We start from the raw sequence: 21,776 nt of genomic DNA, 5'->3' as shown, positions 1-21,776 counted from the left end.
CTCACATTTGACTCTCAGCACACTGATCTATTAATAGAATGATATTCATGACTCAAACACTGATTTCTAGTCGTGTCGCGTTCGAGTCTGGAGTTCCTTCATTATTTATTCCTCATTAAATGTTCTGCTTGATGTTGAACTGATGCTGAACTGCATGTTGGTGATCAGTAGATACACGGAGCGCCGATTAAAACAAGTTCATAACAGAGCGTGCGCTCGAACCCTGATTGGTTGCTCGCTGCGTGTTTCACCAGTTACGTTTGTATCCTCGTAAATAAAAAGATGAACAACTGATGTCGATGTGGTTGAGTGAAAAGTACAAGATTTGACTATGAAATGTAGTGAAGTTAGAGTGAAAGTCTTTCCAAATGGAAATACTTCAGTAAAGTACAGGTATTTGAAAAAATCAATCAACTTTATTATTGTCCACCACTAATATAATAAATTAGACTAATGATAATAAGTATATATTTTTTCCCACTCACAGTTAATTCCTTGTTAATTTGTCTTATGATGAAAGCTAAATAGTTCAACTATGTCCAAATATATTATAATAAAACCCTTGAACAATTATACAAACTCCAACAACATATTCAATCACAAAAACAACAAACTATATAATGTCCCCAATGTGTCCCTTTTCAAAATCTCGCCCATTGCAGGGAACATTTTCACGATTTTTTTCCATCGTAGTAAATGATGATAATGTTTTTATGTATTTTTTTGCCGTCCGGCTCAGTGTTTCTAGACAACCCGATGGCTTGGACAATGGAAAAGCTCTGGTAATGTGTGTTGTGTGTTGCGTGTATTTTCTTGCTCTATTAAACAGAAAGCTGACAGCGGAATGCACACTGTCCAGATGGAAACTTCGGCCCAGAACATCTCGCCTGGCCCATGTTCTTCTCATACACTCCTGGCTCAGATACATTCTAACCTCAAAGACGTCCTGGAACACCATAGCCTTCTGGGGCTCTGTCATTCACAACCAGTGAGTACACGCATGTCTTTGTTGCACTTATTCTGGTGTGTGTGTGTGTGTGTGTGTGTGTGTGTGTGTGTGTGTGTGTGTGTGTGTGTGTGTGTGTAAATGAATGTCCATAAATGCCTGGCATTTAACTTGCAGCTTATCTGCATTTCTCTCAGAACATATTGTTATTCCCAACATGGCTGTGTTTAGAAAACGCGACCCTCATTTGCATAATAAATAAACACTTTTGATTCGTTGGTCATTCGCACAAAAGAAGGAAATTCTCAGATGCTTTATGCGTAAGTGTAGATTTTCTTTCTTCCACTTTCGCAATTCCCATTAACGAACACTTTTTTTCATTAATTCATTGCTATGAACAGATGTTAGCTCAAGGCCTCTCCAGTCTCTGTTTTTTGACATTAATGAGATAAAAAAAAACAACAAAAAAACACCCAAAGCCACAGCCAGTCGTGTTCAACATTGTCCAGACGGCAGTCCCATGCCGGGGAATTTCAAGTCGCAAAAAAAAAAAAAAACTATGTCTCAATAAATAAATAAATAAATAAATCCCCCTCAAAAAATGTGAAAACAATTTTTTATCATATTGATTACATTAAGTTATTGATTACATTAGGTTATTGATTACTTTGGCACAAATGAAATTGATTAAATCCAAAAAAAAAAAAAAAAAGTAAAAATAAATAAATAAATGAAATAGTTTACCATTTTTAGACAACAGAGGTGCATAGAAGTGTGTGTAAAATAAAAGTGTTCTACATATTTCAGCAAAAATTTACAAAAAAGAAGCACTAAATAGTTATTTTTTCTATTCATTCAATTTATTTATGAATTCATTGCTTACATCCTTCATTCAATCACACTCCCTTCTCAATATGTGTAATTGCTAGGAGATATATATTAAATATATCAATATATATCAATATATCAAAGCCCAAGCTGTAGTTATACATAATAAATGAAAACCTTCAGGCCAATCAGCATTCAGGAGTCACTTTCACAAATTCAGGACCTTCCACATTTTTCTGTTTGTTTGCTGTTTGTTTGTTTGTCTGTTTTTTCTCTCCACAGGCTTTATCTTGGTCAGGTTCTCACCGAGTGAACTCAGGGAAGGACTTGCTGTACAGCCGGACCAGTATGTCACTTTCTGGTCAGACGCAGGACAATGCGTTGGTCCTGGCACTCAGAAACACCAGCAGCGCCCAACGCAACCACTACTCCCTGCTTACTGAGGTCCACCATTTCAAATTATTACCAAAAATCAACTGGGAAAAGCAGAATTGAGCTACGAGTATCTCTTTCATGTTTATAATTGTTGCTCTATCTGAATTTTGGATGAATTGGAGGTGGTAGCTTAGTAGCTTAAAGCATTGGACTTGGAACGGAAGGTCATGAGATCAAATCCCAGCACCACCAAATTAAGGTACCGGTGCTGGGCCTTTAAGCAAGGCCCTTAACCCTCAACTGTAAATGTAAATTGTGTGTTGCAGTGGAAAATAGGAAACCGGAGTGTTGAGCTTGGAGGAAGCGTACATTCGGCAAGCAGGAATACGGAGCTGCAGATTCAAGCGAAACTCGACCGCAGTGAACTCGTCTGGCTGCAGACCACGCTGGGAAAGCGCTGCTTACAAGCTGCCGCCGGATACGACGGCGGTCAGAAATCGAAGCTTCTTTTCTTTCCGTTGTTATTTGCACGCTCGCTTCGCATAGAGCGTAAATCTCTGTCTTCACCTAGATTCATCTGATGACCTCCGGATGACTCTCTGCGTCGATGGAAACCACTGGCTGAACTTCAAGACCCAAAGAGGAGGCAGCGGAATTGAGAACGAGACATTAGCGCTCGTCTCCATGGGAGCGCTCGATCACGGGTTTGTCTTCCGCGCCAAAGGATGCGAGGCATGCTTAGCGGCGACGGAGGTGAGGGCGAAAGAAAGGTAGTTGGCATATCGAAGATGGTTGCATTCCGAGAATATTTGGTGCTGACGATTTCCTTTCCTCGACAGGCGCGGCTGCAGCAGATAGGTGCACACATGAAGAGGAAGCTGCTGCAGAGGGTCCAGCGGCTGCACCATTTTCTTCTGGAGTTCAGGAGACAGGTTAGGGGAGGACAATGGAGTATGATTACAGATTCCACACTTAGAGAAATAGGATCCTTGGGAATTCTCCTTGACGGCAGGTGTATGTTCGCAATGGTATTTACTACGGATTCACAAATCATTGTAATGTCCATAGTGTGGGTCAACGAACAGGTTGCAGATGGTAAACAGGAATTGTCCATATTCATCTCTGGGTCCAAACTAGGATATATGGAAAGATAGAAACAAGTGCAAAATGAAGGCGTATAGATTAGGGACGTGCATTTCCATAATTGAGACTGATGCGATTCGCATCTCGATGCCTAGCCAATGATACAATACATTCGAGACACATATGAAGCAGCTACCGATGCGATTTACCCCTATTTTGATGCAGATAGTTTGCTTTTATTACTTTTGTTCAGATGGACAGAAAATTATAAATTTACTCAAGTACCTTCTGACTTCTAACGCATGGCCCTTTTACAAATAAAAGAAAAGAAAAAAGATGAAATAAATCCAGATGTTCTTTACCTGTTGTGTCTCCAGGAAGTTACAGCTCTACCTCTGCCATGTTAATCTGTATTCTATGTGACTCTCAGGACACGCCTCGGTCTCCGTAGTGTCGTGATATGTCATATTCACGTAGGAATGTTCACGTGGAATGCAGCGCTGAGAGAAACTATCAATCGAAATATACTGTTTGTCACAAATTTTTGTCAAATAAATTATTTTTTAGTGACACGAATATGGTATGCCAATGCACCGATGCGAATCTTACCTTCCCTAAATATACACAACATAAAACAAAAGTCTGTAATCTAGTCTGTAGTCTGTATATCCCTTAGAGAAGAAATTCGTGACGTATGTCTTCATACAACCGTCTGTCTTTGACATGTGTACACTATAATACCATATAATCATGCTTTATAATCTAACCATCCCTTTTAAATCTCTTCCTCTAGAGGTACCTGCACCTTGCACATCAGGGATCTAAATCCAAATTCAGATATATCTTGATTTATCCCTGTCCAAAATTCAGACTCTAGGAAATGAGGCCATGCAGGAACTGAGCCACGCAATCCTTCACGTGACCCGCCGAGCTGAAAACCTGCTGTTGCAGAAAGCGCCGGTGCCGTGGGACCTCTGGGTGTCTGGGAACGTCCGTCAAACGCTCACGAATGGCCTTCCTCGGACGCTCCAGATCTTCCAGCACATGTCTCAACTCATCCAGCAAGAGCTAAAAAGTGAGTGGAGACCAGCTAGACTATGGCTTTCGGATGCTCAGTAAGACATTCAAACCTTGCATTTCTCTCATTTCTGGTCAAGCTATCCAAGCTACAATCCAAGCGATTTGCTATAAACACGTCAAGGCGATAAGTTCTATATTCTACCTACCAGGCGAGTTCATTCGGACCCATTGTTAGAAAAGCAGACTGGTTAACGCACGTGTTCAGTATAGCACCAGTTGCACAGCTCTGACTTATAAAGGTCGGCGCTCCCTGTGACTGTGCATGCTGCTCTGTGCTGCCATCTACTGCGAGTTACAAAAACTACTCTCGAGACTTTTTGATACCCCCTTTATTCTTTACTAATAACAGCACATAGCCAATTACAATTATTTTATTAATATTATTATTATTTTATTATCGCTTTTTTTTTATCCTTTTGTAGCATATTACAACTAAACAGTTGAGAGTTAAGGGCCTTACTCAAGGGCCCAGCAGTGGCAGCTTCGTAGTGCTTGAGTTTTAACTCGTGACCTTCTGATCCAGAGTCCAAAGCCTTAACCACTGAGCTACCAACTTCCAAGTTCTGTGTAATCTTGTGAAACATCCCTCACACTGAAACAGCTGTGAACCAGCTTCCCTTTATTTTTCTCTCTTTCCCAGACTACTGCAAAACCCTCGCACTTAAGAATCCCTCGCTTCCATACATTTTACTTCACCATTTAGTTCAGGTTTCAAATGACTCACAAAAATAAGTGTATTTATATGAATGGTTCCTTCTACCAATGGTTCTTTCTAATTAAGTGCAGTACAATTATTTTTTGAGGCTCTTCAGCATCTAGAGCTTATAATTATAACTCTGAATGATAGTTAGTCCAAAGCTCAGAGTGTCTCCATTCCTAAAATACATAAATTGTGTATGTACCACACGGATATCAGGAACAGTATTCAGTCAGGAGCCTTACTAAGTTTGGTAGATCATTCACAGCTGTGAATCCAAAAAGTGGGTTAAACAGGTTTAAAAGAAAAAAAAAAACCTAATCACTCCTTGAAGGTTCATCATTTGAATAATAAAATAACATCAAATAAATGTGTACATATTTAGTAACATAATATGTTTTTGCCCAGAGCCGCTGGTCACGTTGGCCGGAGCATACCATGACGTTACAGGAGAGCGCCTGGACCTGATGTGGCACGGCTTATTGCAGCTGTGGAGCCGAGAGCTGGAGCAGAAGCTGCCCACAGTTCTACATAACTACCACCTGAGGGCGCCATCAATAACTGTTCTCCACACTTCCATCACCGCTTTAGACCTGGTGAGGTTATGTAAATCTGGGATTCCCGAGTGGGATTTTGTTTGACCCTGGGGTTCAAGTTCACCTTAGTTCCGTGCTGTATTTTTTTGTTTTCGGTCATTTTATAAGACATTCTGTTGGCCCATTTTTCAGGTTGTGCAGCACACAGTTCAGTGGACTGAGTCCAGACTGGCCATGATGTTAGTCGGATTGAAAAGACAGCTCGCTTTTATGTACAAGTTCTCTGAAAGGTGAGATTGTCAAACGAGCTTGGTTTTTGTGAAACCTGTTTTTTATCTTATGCACGACCTACAGATTAAAACGTGAATGCAGGAACTGGAATTTATATATTATTTATTGAGCTTCAAAACAGAACCACATCCTGCTCCATCCTCCACACACAAACTGGCACTTGTCCATGCACCCGCTGCTACAAAGATATATACTGTAAAGTTTATACATTATTGTAGTGTAGATTGCTCTGTTTTGTTAAATTATGTACTCTAATTTGTTGAATTATTTACAGTATACTACCCCATACTGATCTCCATGCTTTAAGACTTATGGGTAGGCTAGGCCTACAATATTTTCAAGTTACGATGGGGATATCGGAACGCATCTCCATCGTAAGTCACCTACCTGTATGTTGCAATGTATCTTCTAGATACTGTATAAGCGGTAGTGGCACTTGTTTAGGTTCCCCAAGCCACCAGGTGGCAGTGTGTGAAGGCAGGAATGTAGAAAATGAAAAAAGAACAAAAACTAGTTTATTCAAAGATATGGTAAGCACATTGTAGGTTCACACTAACAAACAAGAAGGCGAGATTTTAGAACTTCACAAATACTGTACATAATTAGTCATTTCAATAACAGCAGCAAGACATTTGAATTGACATCCCAGTTCTCTGACATGCCTTTAATATTTTACCATTTTCCAGTGTGCCATCCATTTTTATTTAACTAAGAAGGAACTCTTTCACATGTTTCGTGTGTCATTGCAGGGACGGGGAAGTGACAGTGAATCTTCCTCTACCTCATAATCCAGGAACAAAGCGATCAGTGGTTGGCTTAGCAGAAAGCTTGGTGGAGGACTTTCTCATGAAGCCTCTTCTCTCTCTGAGCTCAGCGAATATCCCAGCTGAGCTCTACAGGCTGAAGAGGAAAATGATGGACAGTCCGTTCAATCGTGAGTCCTGGGATTGCATTTTGTCATTTTTTAAACCTTAAACCTTGAATAACAGAATAGCCCGAATTTTTCATATCAATCATAATATACAATGCTAAATTATTATAAGCCCAAAAACGTATTTTTAACTACTTGGAAAAAATCAAGTCAAGGTTGTTGTAGCAAGTTCGAGTCTGGAGTTTCTTCTATTATTTATTCCTCTCAAAGTGTTCTGCTTGCTGTTGAACTGATGCTGAACTGTATGTTGGTGATACGTAGATACCACCAAGTGCCAATCAAAACAAGTTCCAAACAGAGCGAATACTCTACCCTGATTGGTGGCTTGCTGTGTAACTGACCAGTTAAGTTTTTATCCACCAATAAATAAAAAGTAATGAATAATTTCACAAAATGTATTTAAGTAAAAAAGTAAGACTTGACTTGAAGATATTTGACTTTGGAATGTAGTGAAGTTAAATGAAGTGTGAATACTTTAGTAAAAAAAAAAAAAAAAAAATATATATATATATATATATATATATATATATATATATATATATATATATATATATATATATATATATGCGAAAAAGCTACATAAGAACAGTAACGAATTTACTTCCTTACTGTCCACCACCACTAAATAATCCATACTTTTTTATTAAACCTAGAATTTCCATTTGCCCCATTACCTAGTCGATCTAAAGTACATGGTGAATGTTCTCAAAGCAGCACCTCTTGAAGTTCTACCACATGCTCTGAGAAGGAAATGTGTGGAAGACGACAATCCAATCTGGGGAACCCTAGGAGTGATGACGGAATATACCCTGGATGGGACAGCTGTCTATACAGGGAACCGTGTTACAAATATTCCATTGTTTATTTACAGTCGTGTTTAATTTAAATGAGCAAAATCCCAGTGAGTCCTCCTGTGAACATATCTACAATGACTGAGAAGAACACCATCCCCTTCTTTAAGAAGCATCTTTAAGTCGAACCAGACCAACATGAGGTTTACTTCTTGTAGTTTATCATCTCAAAAAGACAGTGTCCAGGTATAGCCTTGGAAGTCCTATTATTCCGAACTACCACCTATCTATCTCCATTAAGTGACTATTGTATAGTTTTGCCAACTTTCCCAGAAAAACCTATCTGTAAATTTAATAGTTAAGCAGCACCTTTCACTGCCCTGCCAAATAAATCACACAGGCAACACACCGCTGAGGCATAAAAGACATTCCTCAAGCAGTTTCGGTTTGGGAATAATGTATACGGTCCATCCTATTCCAATGCTTCCTACAATGTAAAAGTGAATACATGTCTAGAGTTAGGAGAGGTGCTGAGTCAGTGTCAAGCCCTGGCCTTCTATCCATCATCATTTTACTTCGCAAAGAAGATATCAGTTAAAATTAACTGGTGACAAGTTGAAAAGACCATGGAATAGCAGAGATCTTGCTGGAAGACATCCAAAAAGCCGCTGAACCCAAACCGAGCTGAATGGCTTAAACCCTGTCTTTAATAAGAATGTACCAGGTGCCCTTTCCAAACACTGTAAAGCTTCAGAGCAAGAAATGTAACCTGGCAACATCCCTAACTTTCAGCATGTATATCAGTCAACATCCCTTCTGGTTTTCATCCTGAATCCTGAATCCGTACCAAGAGAATCAATTCTACATCGAGTAGCTTTTACAACACATTCCTCTTTCAGTGGCAGAACCCAGGCAAAAATAATCATCCCAAAAATACTACCAATCAAATACTTTATTTCATAGGGCAATTTTATTGTTGTCGTTTATTTTTTTTATTCACCTCAATTCATTTCTCATTCTTCATTCCCTCTATCCAGACCAAGCATTTCTTCTGGCGGACGGATTTGTCGTGTCATTCGATGGACAACTGGTAAAGCTACCACATTCCTGTGACCTTGTCTTAGCTGCCGATGTCACCCAGGAGACTTTCGCCATCGCTTTAAAATCCGACCAAACAGAAAAACAGCATTCTCTCATGGTCCAACTGCGAAACACCACTGTTACGGTTCGTCCAAAAGAACAGGTATGTGCATGATTCATGCAAAATGTTGAAAAAGTTGTTGACCTTGCAGGATGAGCTCATTTCAAACTGGCATCACAGAGAATCTTTTCTTAGCCTGAACTTTCTGGGGGTGTTTGGGCAACTCCAATCCACTACAACAGCTTTAATGGGCCATGGTATAGCTTGATCTTCCAAAATATATTCTTTTACCTGGTGTTTTGGGCCCATCGTCAAGCCGAAATCTCTCATTATTTATAATTTGGTTAAGATCATGGTGATTATAAGAGTATAACATCTGATTTACATAATGATTATATTTCCCTTTGAATGGTTGTGGGGTCACCAAGGTCAAATTCTGTCGTCTGTTGTTCTTTTACCAGACGGAAGTGGACTGCAAAAACGTACAGATCCCCTTCGTTAACCCTGATGTGTCTGTTACCAAAGAGCTGAATCTACTCACAGTGTCTAATAGAAGAGGATTATCCGTGTCATGTGACCCCTCTCTAAGCCTGTGCAGTGTAACGCTAGATGGATGGTTGCATGGTAAGGCATCCATGTTTTGCGCCTGTGGAATATTAAATTCAATACTTCTACCAACATGTGTACGGGATTCAAATATTATTTGTTTATTGGTGCTCCATTAATATGGTGCAACCTCTGTCTTTCTGTAGCTGGCAGACTTATCACTAAGACTCAGCAGACTAAACAGAGACTCGGCAGACTAAACAGAGACTTGGCAGTCTAAACAGAGATTAGGAAGACTAAACACTGAGACTCGGCAGACTAAACACTAAGACTCGGCAGACTAAACACTGAGACTCTGCAGACTAAACAGAGACTCGGCAGACTAAACAGACACTTGGCAGTCTAAACAGAGATTAGGAAGACTAAACACTGAGACTCAGCAGACTAAACACTGAGACTCGGCAGACTAAACACTGAGACTCGGCAGACTAAACACTAAGACTCGGCAGACTAAACAGAGACTCCGCAGACTAAACACTGAGACTCGGCAGACTAAACACTAAGACTCGGCAGACTAAAAAGAGACTCTGCAAACTAAACAGAGACTCTGCAGACCAAACACTAAGACTCGTCAGACTAAATAGATACTCAGCAGACTAAACACTGAGACTCGGCAGACTAATCACTGAGACTCGACTATAAAGCCAAGTCTTGCTTATGAATCTTTGAGCCAGTAGTATGAGTAGAAATGGAAGGCAAGTAAGCCATGCCTCATTATTGTCAATTTAATACTTAAAATATTGTTTGTAATTGTCTGTCTGTCTACCTTTTGGATTATGGTTCCTCTGTCCATCTCTCTTGGTCTGCGTGTCTAGCACTGCCTCATTATCTGTCTATCTCACCCTTTTATTTGGAGACAGTCTGTCTGTCTATAAGTACATATCTGTTACCAGGTGTCTGTCTCTATCCAGACCTTACTATCTGTCTTACATGTTTATCTATGTCTCTTTATCTCAGTCTGTTTGTCTAAAAGTTCTATCTGTGTGTCTAACTCTGGCTGTTTGTCACTAGGTATCTGTCTGATTCTATATGTTTATCTGTAGGTTTTTGTCTGACTTTAACTGTCTTTCTCTGTCTTTGTCCAGACCTTTTCTCTCTCTCTCTCTCTCTCTCTCTCTCTCTCTCTCTCTCTCTCTCTCTCTCTCTCTCTCTCTCTCTCTCTCTCTCTCTCTCTCTCTCTCTTTCTCTCTCTCTCTCTCTCTCTCTCTCTCTCTCTCTCTTTTTCTCTCTCGCTCTCTTGTCTGACTCTGGTCTGTTTCTTCTTCTGATTTTCTCTCTGAGTTTGACTTTGCCTTTCTTCGCTGTGTCACTTTCTGTCCCTGATTTCCGTAGTTTGGTTTTTGTCTGTCGATGTCTTTTTGGTGGCTATTTGTCTACCAGACAACTACTTCATTCTCTCGGTCTGTTTCTAATTTTAATTTGTTCCCATTAGGTGTATCCAGTGGACTTTTAGGCACAAATGATAAAGAGGTGGGAAATGACTATTTGCTGCCAAATGGTTCGCAGGCCCACGATGTTGCAGAGTTTACGCAAGGATGGAATGTGAGCTCTATATCTTTCAGTTTAAATAAAAACAAATGGCCTCTTACCTTTCTTTTCTCCCCCAAAATGGAACAATATGTACCAATTTATTCCAAATGGGACACAGATCTACTGCAAACGTTTGTGTAATACTTACCTAAAGCCTCATATTTATGTCATGTAAACCACAGGTGGGATCTAACTATGTGAGTGTGGAATTAAAATCCTGTACGAACCGAACCGCAGTGGACCTGTCCTGCTCGCGATTCTTCTCCTCCGCAATGTCCCCTCTCAGCTCCTGCTTCAAAGTGGCAAGTAGAAAGTGAAAAATTAGTCCTGGTAGATACTCTGATTAGCCATAACATTAAAACCATCTGCCTAATGTTATATAGCTTTTGGTATTTCACTGAAAACAGCTTTAACCTGTCATGGGCTTCATGAAGCTTTTTTAAGGTTGTGTTGGGGTGTCCGGTAGCAGCAAATCCCTTTGCTGGACTTCTCTCTCACAGACACTTGATCGGATGGAGGTTTGGGGAATTTGGAGCCCAGAGGACACACGTTGAATCAAACCATTCCTAAACAAATGTTTGCCATATTGATGTGCTGATGGATTATCCTGTTCAAAGAGGCCACTACCATTAGGGAAAAACATTGCCATGAACTTGGTCTGCAACAATGTTTAGGGATGTATAATTAAGCAGTTGAGGTTTAAGGGTCCCACTCAAGCATTGGCAGCAAAGTGGTGCTGGGATTTGAACTCACAACCTTTTGATCAAAAGGCCAATTAGCTAACCAATGAGCTAACACTTCCCCCATCATGGCCCAGTTCTCAAATGCAGGGCCAATTCTAGCCTTTTGTAGTATCCTAGGTGAGATTCCTATTGTCACCCCCTCATGGCTACACCCTCCCACCACAATGCTCCACCCCACACTGTACAAATCGTTCACAAACATTCATAAAAAAAAGTTTAAACAATTTTATTAATCATTGCAAAATATGTAAACATAACATAAAAATGGTAAATAATTGAAATTGTTGAGGGTGGTGCCGGGGCAGGGGGAGCTCAGTGGTGCCGCATGGACGTTTTGACTTAGGCCCATACAAAGCAGTGTTCGGTGTTACTATGTTTTTGTTTTTTTGTTTTTATTGGAGTCAGGATTAACTTTTTTCCAGCAATCTGTGCTGCAGTAACTTTTGTATTTTATCAGACTACAAGGGCTAATCTTAAATCCCATGCACCTCAAAGAACATTGTTGCTAGTTCACTGCTTGTCATTCCCTGGCCCACTTTTGCTAGGTACTAACCACTACATACCACAAGACCTGATGTTTGAGATTAGCCCTGCCCCACTCATCTAGACATGATAGACAGTTTGGCTTTGGTGGAAATCAGATTCTTTCCCATTTTTCCTGCATCCAACACATCAACTTTGTTCATTTCCTGCCCACAAATCAACGGGTGCCTTGATAATGGTTTAATGTTTATGGCTTAACGATGTATCATTTCTGTCAAGTTTCTCTCAACATTAAAGTTGTATTGTTCCTGCAATTTCAGGTCGACCCGGAGCAGTTCCTTGTCATGTGTGAAAGGACCCATTGTGATGCTGTGGACGCTTCCAGAAGTTCTGTGTGCATGCTGGCATTAGCGTATGCTCAGTTGTGTCACAGAAACTATATTCCTGTGGAGATACCTTTACAGTGTGGTAAGTATCTCAGATACGATCCTAATAAACATGATAATAATCCATAGCAGTTATTAAGCACCTGCCAGCTCTGGAGGAGCGAATTTTGATCTTCTGGGAGGATGTTCCACTTGAATTTGTGGAGATTTCAAAAATTTCAGCCACAAGGGTGTTAGTTAAAAGCAGGTACTGATGTAGGTGAGGAGGCCTGGGGTGCCGTCCAATAGGATTAAAGCTCTATAGCAGGAGATCTATCATTCCAACCCATGTAAAGAATATATTCACGGAGCTGGCTTTGTGACAATCATACCGGAACAGATTTGGGTCTCCTAGTTTAAGTGAAGGGACAATTCCATGTTACTGCATCCAAATACAATTGTCTGCCTCGAACTTTGCGGAAACAGTTTTAGGAAAAACCACACATGGCTAAAAAAGTATTATATACTTAATATGTGTATCTGCAAACTAATGCCAGCTTGTATGGTATAATTGTTTTGTCCATATGCATTTAAAAAAATGGATTCAAGGGTGTTCTTAAGGGTGGTTTCTTTTTAATGTTCTTTCCATTAGACAATACTAGAAAAAAAAGATAGCAGGTGTGGTGTTTGTGTATCTTGGGCCTCAGTCCAGGGCACACTGAATGATTAATAGACTTATTTGATGTGTTAAAGCAAATATTTTAGTGTTGAAGTACACCAAAGTCATGAGGTGCTACAGACATAAATGTATTTGTTGTAAATCGCATCCATGTTTTTTTTTTATGCTTTCAGCATAAAAAAGAAGGGCGAAGAAGCAGAAGATTGATTTAACGTCTAACCGATTTTTAGCGTAATTTTTGGGAAATTTATATACTTCATGACAAAGAATCAACCGGCGAAGACCTTCTTCAGGATGAACAGTTCTCCCAGTGACCCAGGCTGTGTACAATTGTACGTGAGCATTGCTCTTTAACCGAAACCAAAACACATAAAAATTTTATGTGCTCAATAAAAAAACGCGAGGCGTGTTGTCCACGTGTCCAAATCGACATGCCTTTTCCTTTTCTTTGGACTCTGAAAACGTAGCCAGGAAAAACAAGTTGTAAAATATGAAGGGTAGTGAAGAAGATATACGGTGCCCAGTAAATGTTTGTATCAAGGAGAAATTATTCATTGAAAGCAAAGGCAACATCAAGGTGAAAATATCTCGGTAATAAATCTTTCAAGAATATATATTATCATCTCTTTTTTTTTTTTTTCTTTTGTTGTTGTTGTTTTAGTTTACGAACTAGTAGCATGTATGCTAACTCAAAGACTCCAGCAAGGAAACAATCTTGCTTTTTCTTTCAGTATGTAAAACGATTTAGTACAGTTAATCCTTACTAATATGCACCTCAAGGAACTCCAGTTGCAGCACCAGTCTTCAATTTAGATTTTTTTCGATGAGTCACCATTATTCTAGCTTTTCTCAAAAATGATAGTATGTTTATAATCTTGTTCGAATATGTTTTTTTTATTTGTTTTGCATCATTAAACATAACTGTAACTGGACAAAAAGTATGCCATACCGTTTGTTAATAATATCAATGTTAATCGCCTAGGTTACAGGGCATTATGGGATACAAAATCCATAAACAGATCAAACCATGCAGTATTCTAATATATTGTTCACGGTCAATCCAAACCTGACACCTCTGCACAGCAAATCTTTGGCTACAGAGGTTTTTACATATTATTAAGAGCAATAAAATGTGTTTTTGTAATGTCTAGTTTTACAATGTGTAAATTCTGGCACCTAAAAAAAAGAAAAGAAATGTACTTTTAACAATGAAAAGTACTTTTTAGAGATGACTTTACATTGTGAACAACACTATATTGAAAATCTGAGAAAATCTCATAGATGGGAAAAAAAAATTAAACATTGGGGAACAGACTTCATGAAAACAACAAGTAACTAATCATAGAAAATACTGCTGTATTGAAACAAAAGAAAACAAGATCAAAAGGGATTTCCGCAGTCCGAAGTCTCCAAATTGAATATTGATTTAAGATTCCATGTTTCGAATCATCCCGAAGGCGATGTTCAATCGTTTTCCGTCGAAAACCGCTAGAATCCTTTCTTCAGGGTTATGCCATGTGTTAAGAAAATCAAAAAGGATTTATTAAAGAACTGTTCACAATGGAATGCTTTTTCTCTCTTTATTTTTTATGTGACGCTTCGTAAAAATTAAACACTCTGGACACAAATTTGGTTCTGGTGAGAATTTTATTGGATGGATCAAGACATTGTAATTCAAATAATCTTTTAACACTTTTACACCCAGGATTATATAAATGACCACCAATTTTCAAGGCAGCACTGCCAGTTGTCAAATATGTTTCAGAACCACTTCGGAAACAAGATTCGATAGAGTGTGTAGAAAAACAAGGATCATGCTATATGCTGTTCATGTTCTGCAGACAAGATAGATAAACCAAGACTATTTTCAGTTTAGACTGTCTAAAGACTGATATTGAAGACTGGAAAGACTGTGGGAGCGTATCGCAGCGTAGTTTTGCTAAATTTGAAAGAATTGTGCACTGAATGTGGAATATTGCCCCAGTAACTGTCAGTCTTTTATAGGCATATCATCAAAGACTGTACATTAATTTGTGGTGCCAACATTAGAACAATTAACTCAGAATGTTTAACATGAGCAAAACCATCAATAAACAAATGTACAATATGGCACCTACTGGGCAGAGTTACCTGTAATCGAATATGTCATGTGAAACATTTCAGCATCCTACATGGACTCATAATGGGTGGTCTGAATGGAAGAGAATCTTCTGTGCTGTGACAGGCTGCAATGTCCACCATAAATACTGTCCATTGTCTGTAGCCAGACACGTAGCCAACTCTGTGCAATTTGTGGGTAAGATGAAGGTTGATGTTTCTTGTCTGATTCTTGGTTTGAAAACGCTAGAATGGTTCCTTAAAGTCCACCAATTATCAGCTAATATAACATCTTGGACCTTGCACAACTCTGTCCATTTACAAATGGTAAACTAACATGCCTAAATTGATCAATTTGAGCATTTCGATGTATTGGCTCTTGCTGGCTTCTAGTTTTTGTGATTTTATCTCCTCTCCTAAGGGTTTATTGACGCAGCCCCAAAGTGCCACATCAGGAAGGTATTGCAGGGCTGATTTGCGCACATCCAGCCACATAGACGAAGTGCTAAAACATATTTAAAACCTTCTAGAAATCTGGTTAGCAGAAAGCAGCCTTCACTATCTACATATCCTGGCATTGGTGTTTAATTAGGAATGTTTTGAATAACTGTTTAATTCTGATCCTCAGGACAAAAGTAGAATAGAATAGAACCCACAGCATGAACACAACACCACCATTCGATCTAATGCCAGAAAATATCTGTTTGGCTAATGCTTTCCAGGCGTTTTTTAAACGATCACAAGTGTTCTACAGCCTACGTCATTAACCTAAGATGTGTTGTTAGGCCTACATCAGTCAGAACATCTTCTTTTTAAATATAGGGCCATCTTTTTTAAAGTGACTTACTTCTAACCCCCTTGGTTGCACCACTGATACTGAAAACAGAAGCGAGTAAAACGCGATTACGAGGAAACTTGCCATGGTACATCTCTGGTTAAAATGCTGCCTAGTACAAATTGTATGCAATACAAAAGCAGTATACAGTAGACAGGTGCGTTATTGTGAATATTTTATGTCTCATATCTCAAAGCATTGCAGATGAATCAGAAGATAAAATGCATACAGAATTTATATGATTGCGTGCACCATTTGCATTCTGGGGGAACTTGGTTGCTTTACTATTTGATATAGATAGTAAAGATACTATAGATACTATAGATATTTACTATAATGATTGTGTGTCCAAGACTGCCAACTTGTCGTGAATGGTTAAATCAGGGAACAAGAACATTCGGCTTTTGTTGTCAAGTCTACTAAATTCCCACAACTTTTGCGCAAGTCTACTCGGAAACAGTCTGGACCGAAGAGCCGATGCGGAATGCGTTTATGACGTGTTAGAGATGATTTATTTACGGCTCAAAAATCTATACCTAGTACTCAGTACTTAGTTCTTTTTTGAGCACACGCCAATCCTCCAGCATTGGCAGATCGTGTTGAAGAGCCGACAATGGCAAAGGGCACAGGGATTGCAGCAAGGAACATGTATAGAGCAGGGCTCCATCACCCGGGCGCATTGTCGCCTCGAACCAGGACTTGTGTTGCCCGTCTCAGGTCTGGGCATCTGCAACACACACCGCCGTATTGTTTAGAGCTTTAAACCAGATCTTCTAGTATAGGAAACAGCAAAAAAAACAATACTGGATTTGCCGGTGTCTGCAATACACTTTTTTTTATTATATTGATTAAATTTAATAATCGATCAAAATTGGCACAGATTTATATTATTATTAACATCTCTAAGCATCAACAGTTTTTTCATTACTGTAAAGTTAGAGAAAAGAAATGCAAAACCTAAAATTGCTTGTTGTTGTTTTTTTTTTTTATTATTAATTACAATTTTATATTATTATTAACATTTCTGAGCATCAACAGTTTTTCCGAAAAAACATTTTTTATTTTATTACAATTTTAAATAAAATGCCTGTTTGGTTAAATTATATATACAATAAAATGTAATAATATTTTAGAAATAATAAAATATATACAACTAAAATAGAAACAATCTAATTAATGAAATACAATTGTTTGTTATATTGATTAAATTGAATAATCGATTAAAATTAATTTGATTAAATAAAATGTAAAAAAAAAAAAAAAGGAAAAATTTTGATTATATAGTTTACATTTGTTAGACCCTATTTAGGTAATATAGATGTATATACTGTATGTGGTGTGTGTGTGTGTGTTTTATACATTTAATATTCGCTTAATATTCTCCTTATTTCAGCAGACTTTACCAAATGTCTTCATTCCATCCTTCATTCATTCACTCCCTTGTTATAGCAGGATTGACAGGATTTTCTCCTTTTAAAGGAAATTCTTGAAGCTGGACATAAAGAATCCATATCGCTAGCTTTACGGTGGCCGAAAGTGTCAGTGATGTCACACAAGCGCAAACACAACGCACTACAAATAGTTTTTCCGGTACGACGCGAGTTGCAACAGTGACACTGCACTAACTCTAGTTTCTTTTTTTTTTTTCTAAATGGGAGCTCAGAGACTAAAAAAACTTGAGGGAACTCCGCACATAAAAAGGATTGCATTCGGTACACTTAAAAAGTTTACCATTACACACATGCTGAGCCACAAGCCAAGCAAAGGCATTCCATTCCATCTCGAACCTTCATACTTGAGCTGGTTTAGGTTTTATTTAAAGGGTCGTCTTATGATTCGGCGGCACTTCACTACTGCATAAATTCGTAAAAAAAGGCATAAAAAACGACTTACCGTCACCTGCTGCCTCTGTGGGGACTGAGAATGTCTCCTGCTAAAGATCCCTATCGGCTTATCCTCCTTCGCCGTTCCTGACGGAGAATTCAGAGGTGCTCAGAAACCATCGAATCATATTTCGCATATCAAGAAAGGATGCTTGTTCGAGACATACAGAACGACTGCATTCCTAAGAAGTGAAAAGTTTGTGGGTCTCATATTGTTTATTTTACGGCATATGGAGACGAAAAAGAGAAAGATCTCCTTTTGCTGCTCGGATCCTTAATAAAACAAAATTGTATTCTTGTATACAAATCCAAATCTGTCAAATTGATTTGGATTTGGATGTGGTTTAAGTATCTATACAGTACATTTCAACTAAATGTATGCTGATATTAAAAAAGAAACCTAATTGAAAAAATGTAAAAGCCAAAACTATAGATTTTAAAGAACAAACCAGCACAAAATATGATCATATGATCATAAAAAATGCAATATGAAAATCCCTTACTTTAAACTACCCCAATTAAAAGCCTCTTACAAATGAATCAAACCAGACATCTTTTCGAGGTTGGAAAATAGAAACCCTTCTATCTGGAACATCACATCCATGTGTAAACAAAGCGGAATCCTGTACCTGGTTTACAAAAATAAGTCGAGTTCATGACAAATATTCGGCTCGGGGAATTTATTCCGTGGACTTTAATCCTTTTTCTACTGAGTGGTCTAGATGCCCGAGGCTCCTGGAGGAGATCTTTCCAACGGAAATTGTTTTTTTCTTTCTTCTTCTTTTTTTATGAAGGAAATGAAAAATTGCCAGTCTGTAAGGCTGGAAAACAATTTAGGAGCAAACTATATTATTAGAAGTTAGTTCTAGAGTAGGTCTAGGTGACAAGTTAGATAAGAAATGATGAGAATTTTATTTGGCTTCTTCAAGATTTATGTGGTTCTGCATTAAAAATCCTTCGAATGGTGCATTTAAGGAGGATATGTAGGCCTTGTAATGAATGGGTTTAATAGAGGACATGAAAATAATACATTGGCACACATGCCTTTTCCAAATCCAACGCTTTAGAGCCTCTATTGTGCAGCACGGTTTATTTCAACCCCTGTTTCATTATTTCCACTTACAAACATAGCAAAAATGATATATGTTAATCCTGAAGGTAAAATCTTTCTCTTTTCTTTCTTACCTTCACTGTCTGAGTCGGAATCCTGGTGCGCAACGGTGTTCAAATGCTTCTTGCGCAAATCTTCAGAAGCCGCAGACTGAATGAGTGCAATCAAAAAAGAGATGCAGAAAATAAACCTGCCAGCCATTCTGAAGAAAAAAAAAGGATAATAATAATTAAAATAATAAAAATAAAGGCGGAAAAAATATAATAATAAAAAAAAAGACTTGGGTGTGAAATGATTCGAATCGGATTTTGCCCTGTCCGGTGTTCAAGCCAACAGAAGCGCATTGAAAAGCGCAACCACTTTATAGCTTATGGGCGAAGCAGAGACGCCCACTTTTACACCCCCCCCCCCCCCCACATGATAGATAGATAGATAGATAGATAGATAGATAGATAGATAGATAGATAGATAGATAGATAGATAGATGGATGGATGGATGGATGGATGGATGGATGGATGGATGGATGGATGGATGGATAGATAGATAGATAGATAGATAGATAGATAGATAGATAGATAGATAGATAGATAGATAGATAGATAGATAGATAGATAGATAGAAGGATGGACAGACGGACAAACAGACCATCTGTCTGTCATAGGATAGATGGAGGGATGGCTAGATGAATGGATGGATGGATGAATAGACAGACAGAGTGTTATTCATAGCAGGTAAAACGCAGTGATACATGTAGAAAGATGAAATGTGTTTATTATTAGAAAGTCAGATAAAATTTGACTCCTTCTCATTATAACAGTGACAGTGGACCTTTAGTGATTCGAGTGCTCATTATTCTACACAGTATGGACAAAGGTTTGTGGATGCCTGATGCTAAGATTGGCATGTGCTTCTTTTTAAACATCTCATACTACATTTCATTCCCATTTGCTGTTTTCCTAACTTCTGGGATGATGTTCCACTGGATTTTGGAATGTGCTTGTAGAAATTTGTGAGATTTTAATCAGTCAGAAGTTTTTTTTTAAATGAAGTAAACTATGCGAATGGAATGCATTTACTTTCTAACTGCTCAAATAAACAAACAAACAAATGTCATCTGGGTTTTTTTTCGTTATTTTTATTTTTAAAAAGAACCTTGCATACTCTTGTTCCTACCACTGGCACAAAATCCGTTTGAACCTTTTGTACTTCGAGGCAAAGGAACCCGCGGCTTGACCTTCTCCGAATGAATTCATTTTTTCAGGATGTATCGTCATGATTCTATTAGAAATGAATGGGTTTCAGTGCCACGTCCTTTATGTTCTAATGCAACAATTGGGCCAGTAACTGAAAAAATCTAACTAGCATTCAATTGAAAAAAAAGAAAATGATTGTCTGTATATAAAAGTCTAATCAAGAAGAAATCCTAGATTGTGATTGTTCTGAAGGGGATTCATTGTTCAGCTGCCCACTCGGGTTTATATGTATTTTGATAAATTGTGTCAATAAGAACTTTTTTCTATAATAACCCAAAAAAACGTACAATTGATGGCATGTCGATTGAATTTAGTATTTTTTTTGAATGGTTTCTAAACTGAGCACAGTTGTTGGTAGCTCAGTGGTTAAGGCTCTGGTTTACTAAAAAGTTTGGGGGTCCTCAAGGGCCCTAAGTGTGGCAGATTGGCAAAACCAGAGCTGGAACCCCTGACCTTCCAATCAGAGCTTTAACCACTGAGCTACCACTTCCCCTAATGATGAATAGTAATGGACGAATCAAAAATGTAACTCTAAACGGATAAAAAAATTGGGACATTCTAAAACGCTTAACGTTCAAAAACGTATAACATGGCTTAAAAAACTAAACTCGATAAACACATTAATAATAAAGCAAACTACGTACAGACAGGCACGAGTCCAGATTAAAGCTTAACGCGTTTAATTACGCCATAAGCGTAATTACGCCACGAAACGTTTTTACTGTGTACTGTGTACCACTGTGTATAGTAGAAATGACAATAAAAGCCACTTGACTTGACTTGACTTGACTTGACTTGACTTGACTTGACTTAAGCGTTTTTTGATGTTAAGTTTTTAGTATGTCCCATAAAATGTATACCATAATCATTATTTTTGAAATTGTTATCAAGTTGGAAAAGCCGCTGAGAGCAACCCAGTGTGTTTTAGATCAACGCTCGAAATCACGTCGAAATTCATTCGGTCTGAAATTCAGATGTCATCGTTTGGGCCAACGCGATATTTCACAAGTCAGACATGTTATTGACGTGGAAATTGAGAAATGATAAAGTGACATTTAAACGTGGCTGGAACAAAAAAAAAATTCACTGACACCAAAAAAATTCTAAACAACAAAAAAAACAATGTAATACTTCTGTCAGTTTTGTTCACAAAACAGACCGAGTGTGTGAAAGACATAACAGTAACAGTTTATCCTTGTTTTGGATGTGTGTTTTTTTTACTTTTATGGACTTTTAGCCATATATGGTTCTTCTCCAAACTTCTACCACAAAGTTGGAGGCACACAGTTGTATTGGATGTCCTTGGGTGTAGTGGAATTAAATTTTCCTTCACTTGAAGTAGGAGACCAACAACCCGTTCCAGCATGACGATACCCCTGTGCACAAAGCCAGCTCCATGAAGGTATGGTGAAGATAAGTTTGGTGAATTCCACTTAGCAAGTCAAGCCTAGGTCATTCTAGCATCCTTCACATTATTTTTTTGGAACCACT

General features: G+C 38.4%; 2 protein-coding genes across 3 annotated transcripts in view; one reads left to right on the top strand and one right to left on the bottom strand.

The window, feature by feature from the left end:
- LOC310725713 (uncharacterized protein) overlaps positions 1-13,719 on the top strand; it is a 32,925-nt gene extending 19,206 nt beyond the window's left edge. Inside the window, exons 49-63 of the mRNA XM_083540734.1 lie at positions 830-988; positions 2,057-2,218; positions 2,476-2,638; positions 2,721-2,902; positions 2,989-3,081; positions 4,103-4,307; positions 5,418-5,605; positions 5,738-5,835; positions 6,586-6,770; positions 8,596-8,801; positions 9,161-9,323; positions 10,738-10,847; positions 11,018-11,137; positions 12,382-12,529; positions 13,279-13,719. Of these exons, the coding sequence (XP_083396860.1) occupies positions 830-988; positions 2,057-2,218; positions 2,476-2,638; positions 2,721-2,902; positions 2,989-3,081; positions 4,103-4,307; positions 5,418-5,605; positions 5,738-5,835; positions 6,586-6,770; positions 8,596-8,801; positions 9,161-9,323; positions 10,738-10,847; positions 11,018-11,137; positions 12,382-12,529; positions 13,279-13,283 (2,187 nt within the window). The 3' untranslated portion in view covers positions 13,284-13,719. The remainder of the gene's footprint in view (positions 1-829; positions 989-2,056; positions 2,219-2,475; positions 2,639-2,720; positions 2,903-2,988; positions 3,082-4,102; positions 4,308-5,417; positions 5,606-5,737; positions 5,836-6,585; positions 6,771-8,595; positions 8,802-9,160; positions 9,324-10,737; positions 10,848-11,017; positions 11,138-12,381; positions 12,530-13,278) is intronic.
- Positions 1-19,241, bottom strand: part of asip2b (agouti signaling protein, nonagouti homolog (mouse) 2b) — a 217,644-nt gene extending 198,403 nt beyond the window's left edge. Inside the window, exons 1-3 of one of the 2 annotated variants that reach the window (XR_014533482.1) lie at positions 19,106-19,241; positions 17,931-18,007; positions 15,994-16,764 (exon numbers count right to left, since the gene is read on the bottom strand). Coding sequence is in view for 1 of the 2 variants with exons in the window: in XM_083540761.1 (XP_083396887.1) it covers positions 16,588-16,764; positions 17,931-18,007; positions 19,106-19,232 (381 nt within the window). In the remaining variant the exon portion in view is untranslated. Of the gene's footprint in view, positions 1-14,733; positions 16,765-17,930; positions 18,008-19,105 lie in introns of those variants that run through there. The other variant, XM_083540761.1, reaches the window with a different exon arrangement.
- Positions 19,242-21,776: the final 2,535 nt, after the last annotated feature.

This window comes from Silurus aristotelis (genome assembly GCF_946808225.1).
Source record: "Silurus aristotelis genome assembly, chromosome: 5".
NCBI lineage: Eukaryota > Metazoa > Chordata > Actinopteri > Siluriformes > Siluridae > Silurus > Silurus aristotelis.
Note: the sequence above shows the minus strand (reverse complement) of the source record. Positions and strands in the feature narration are given on the sequence as shown.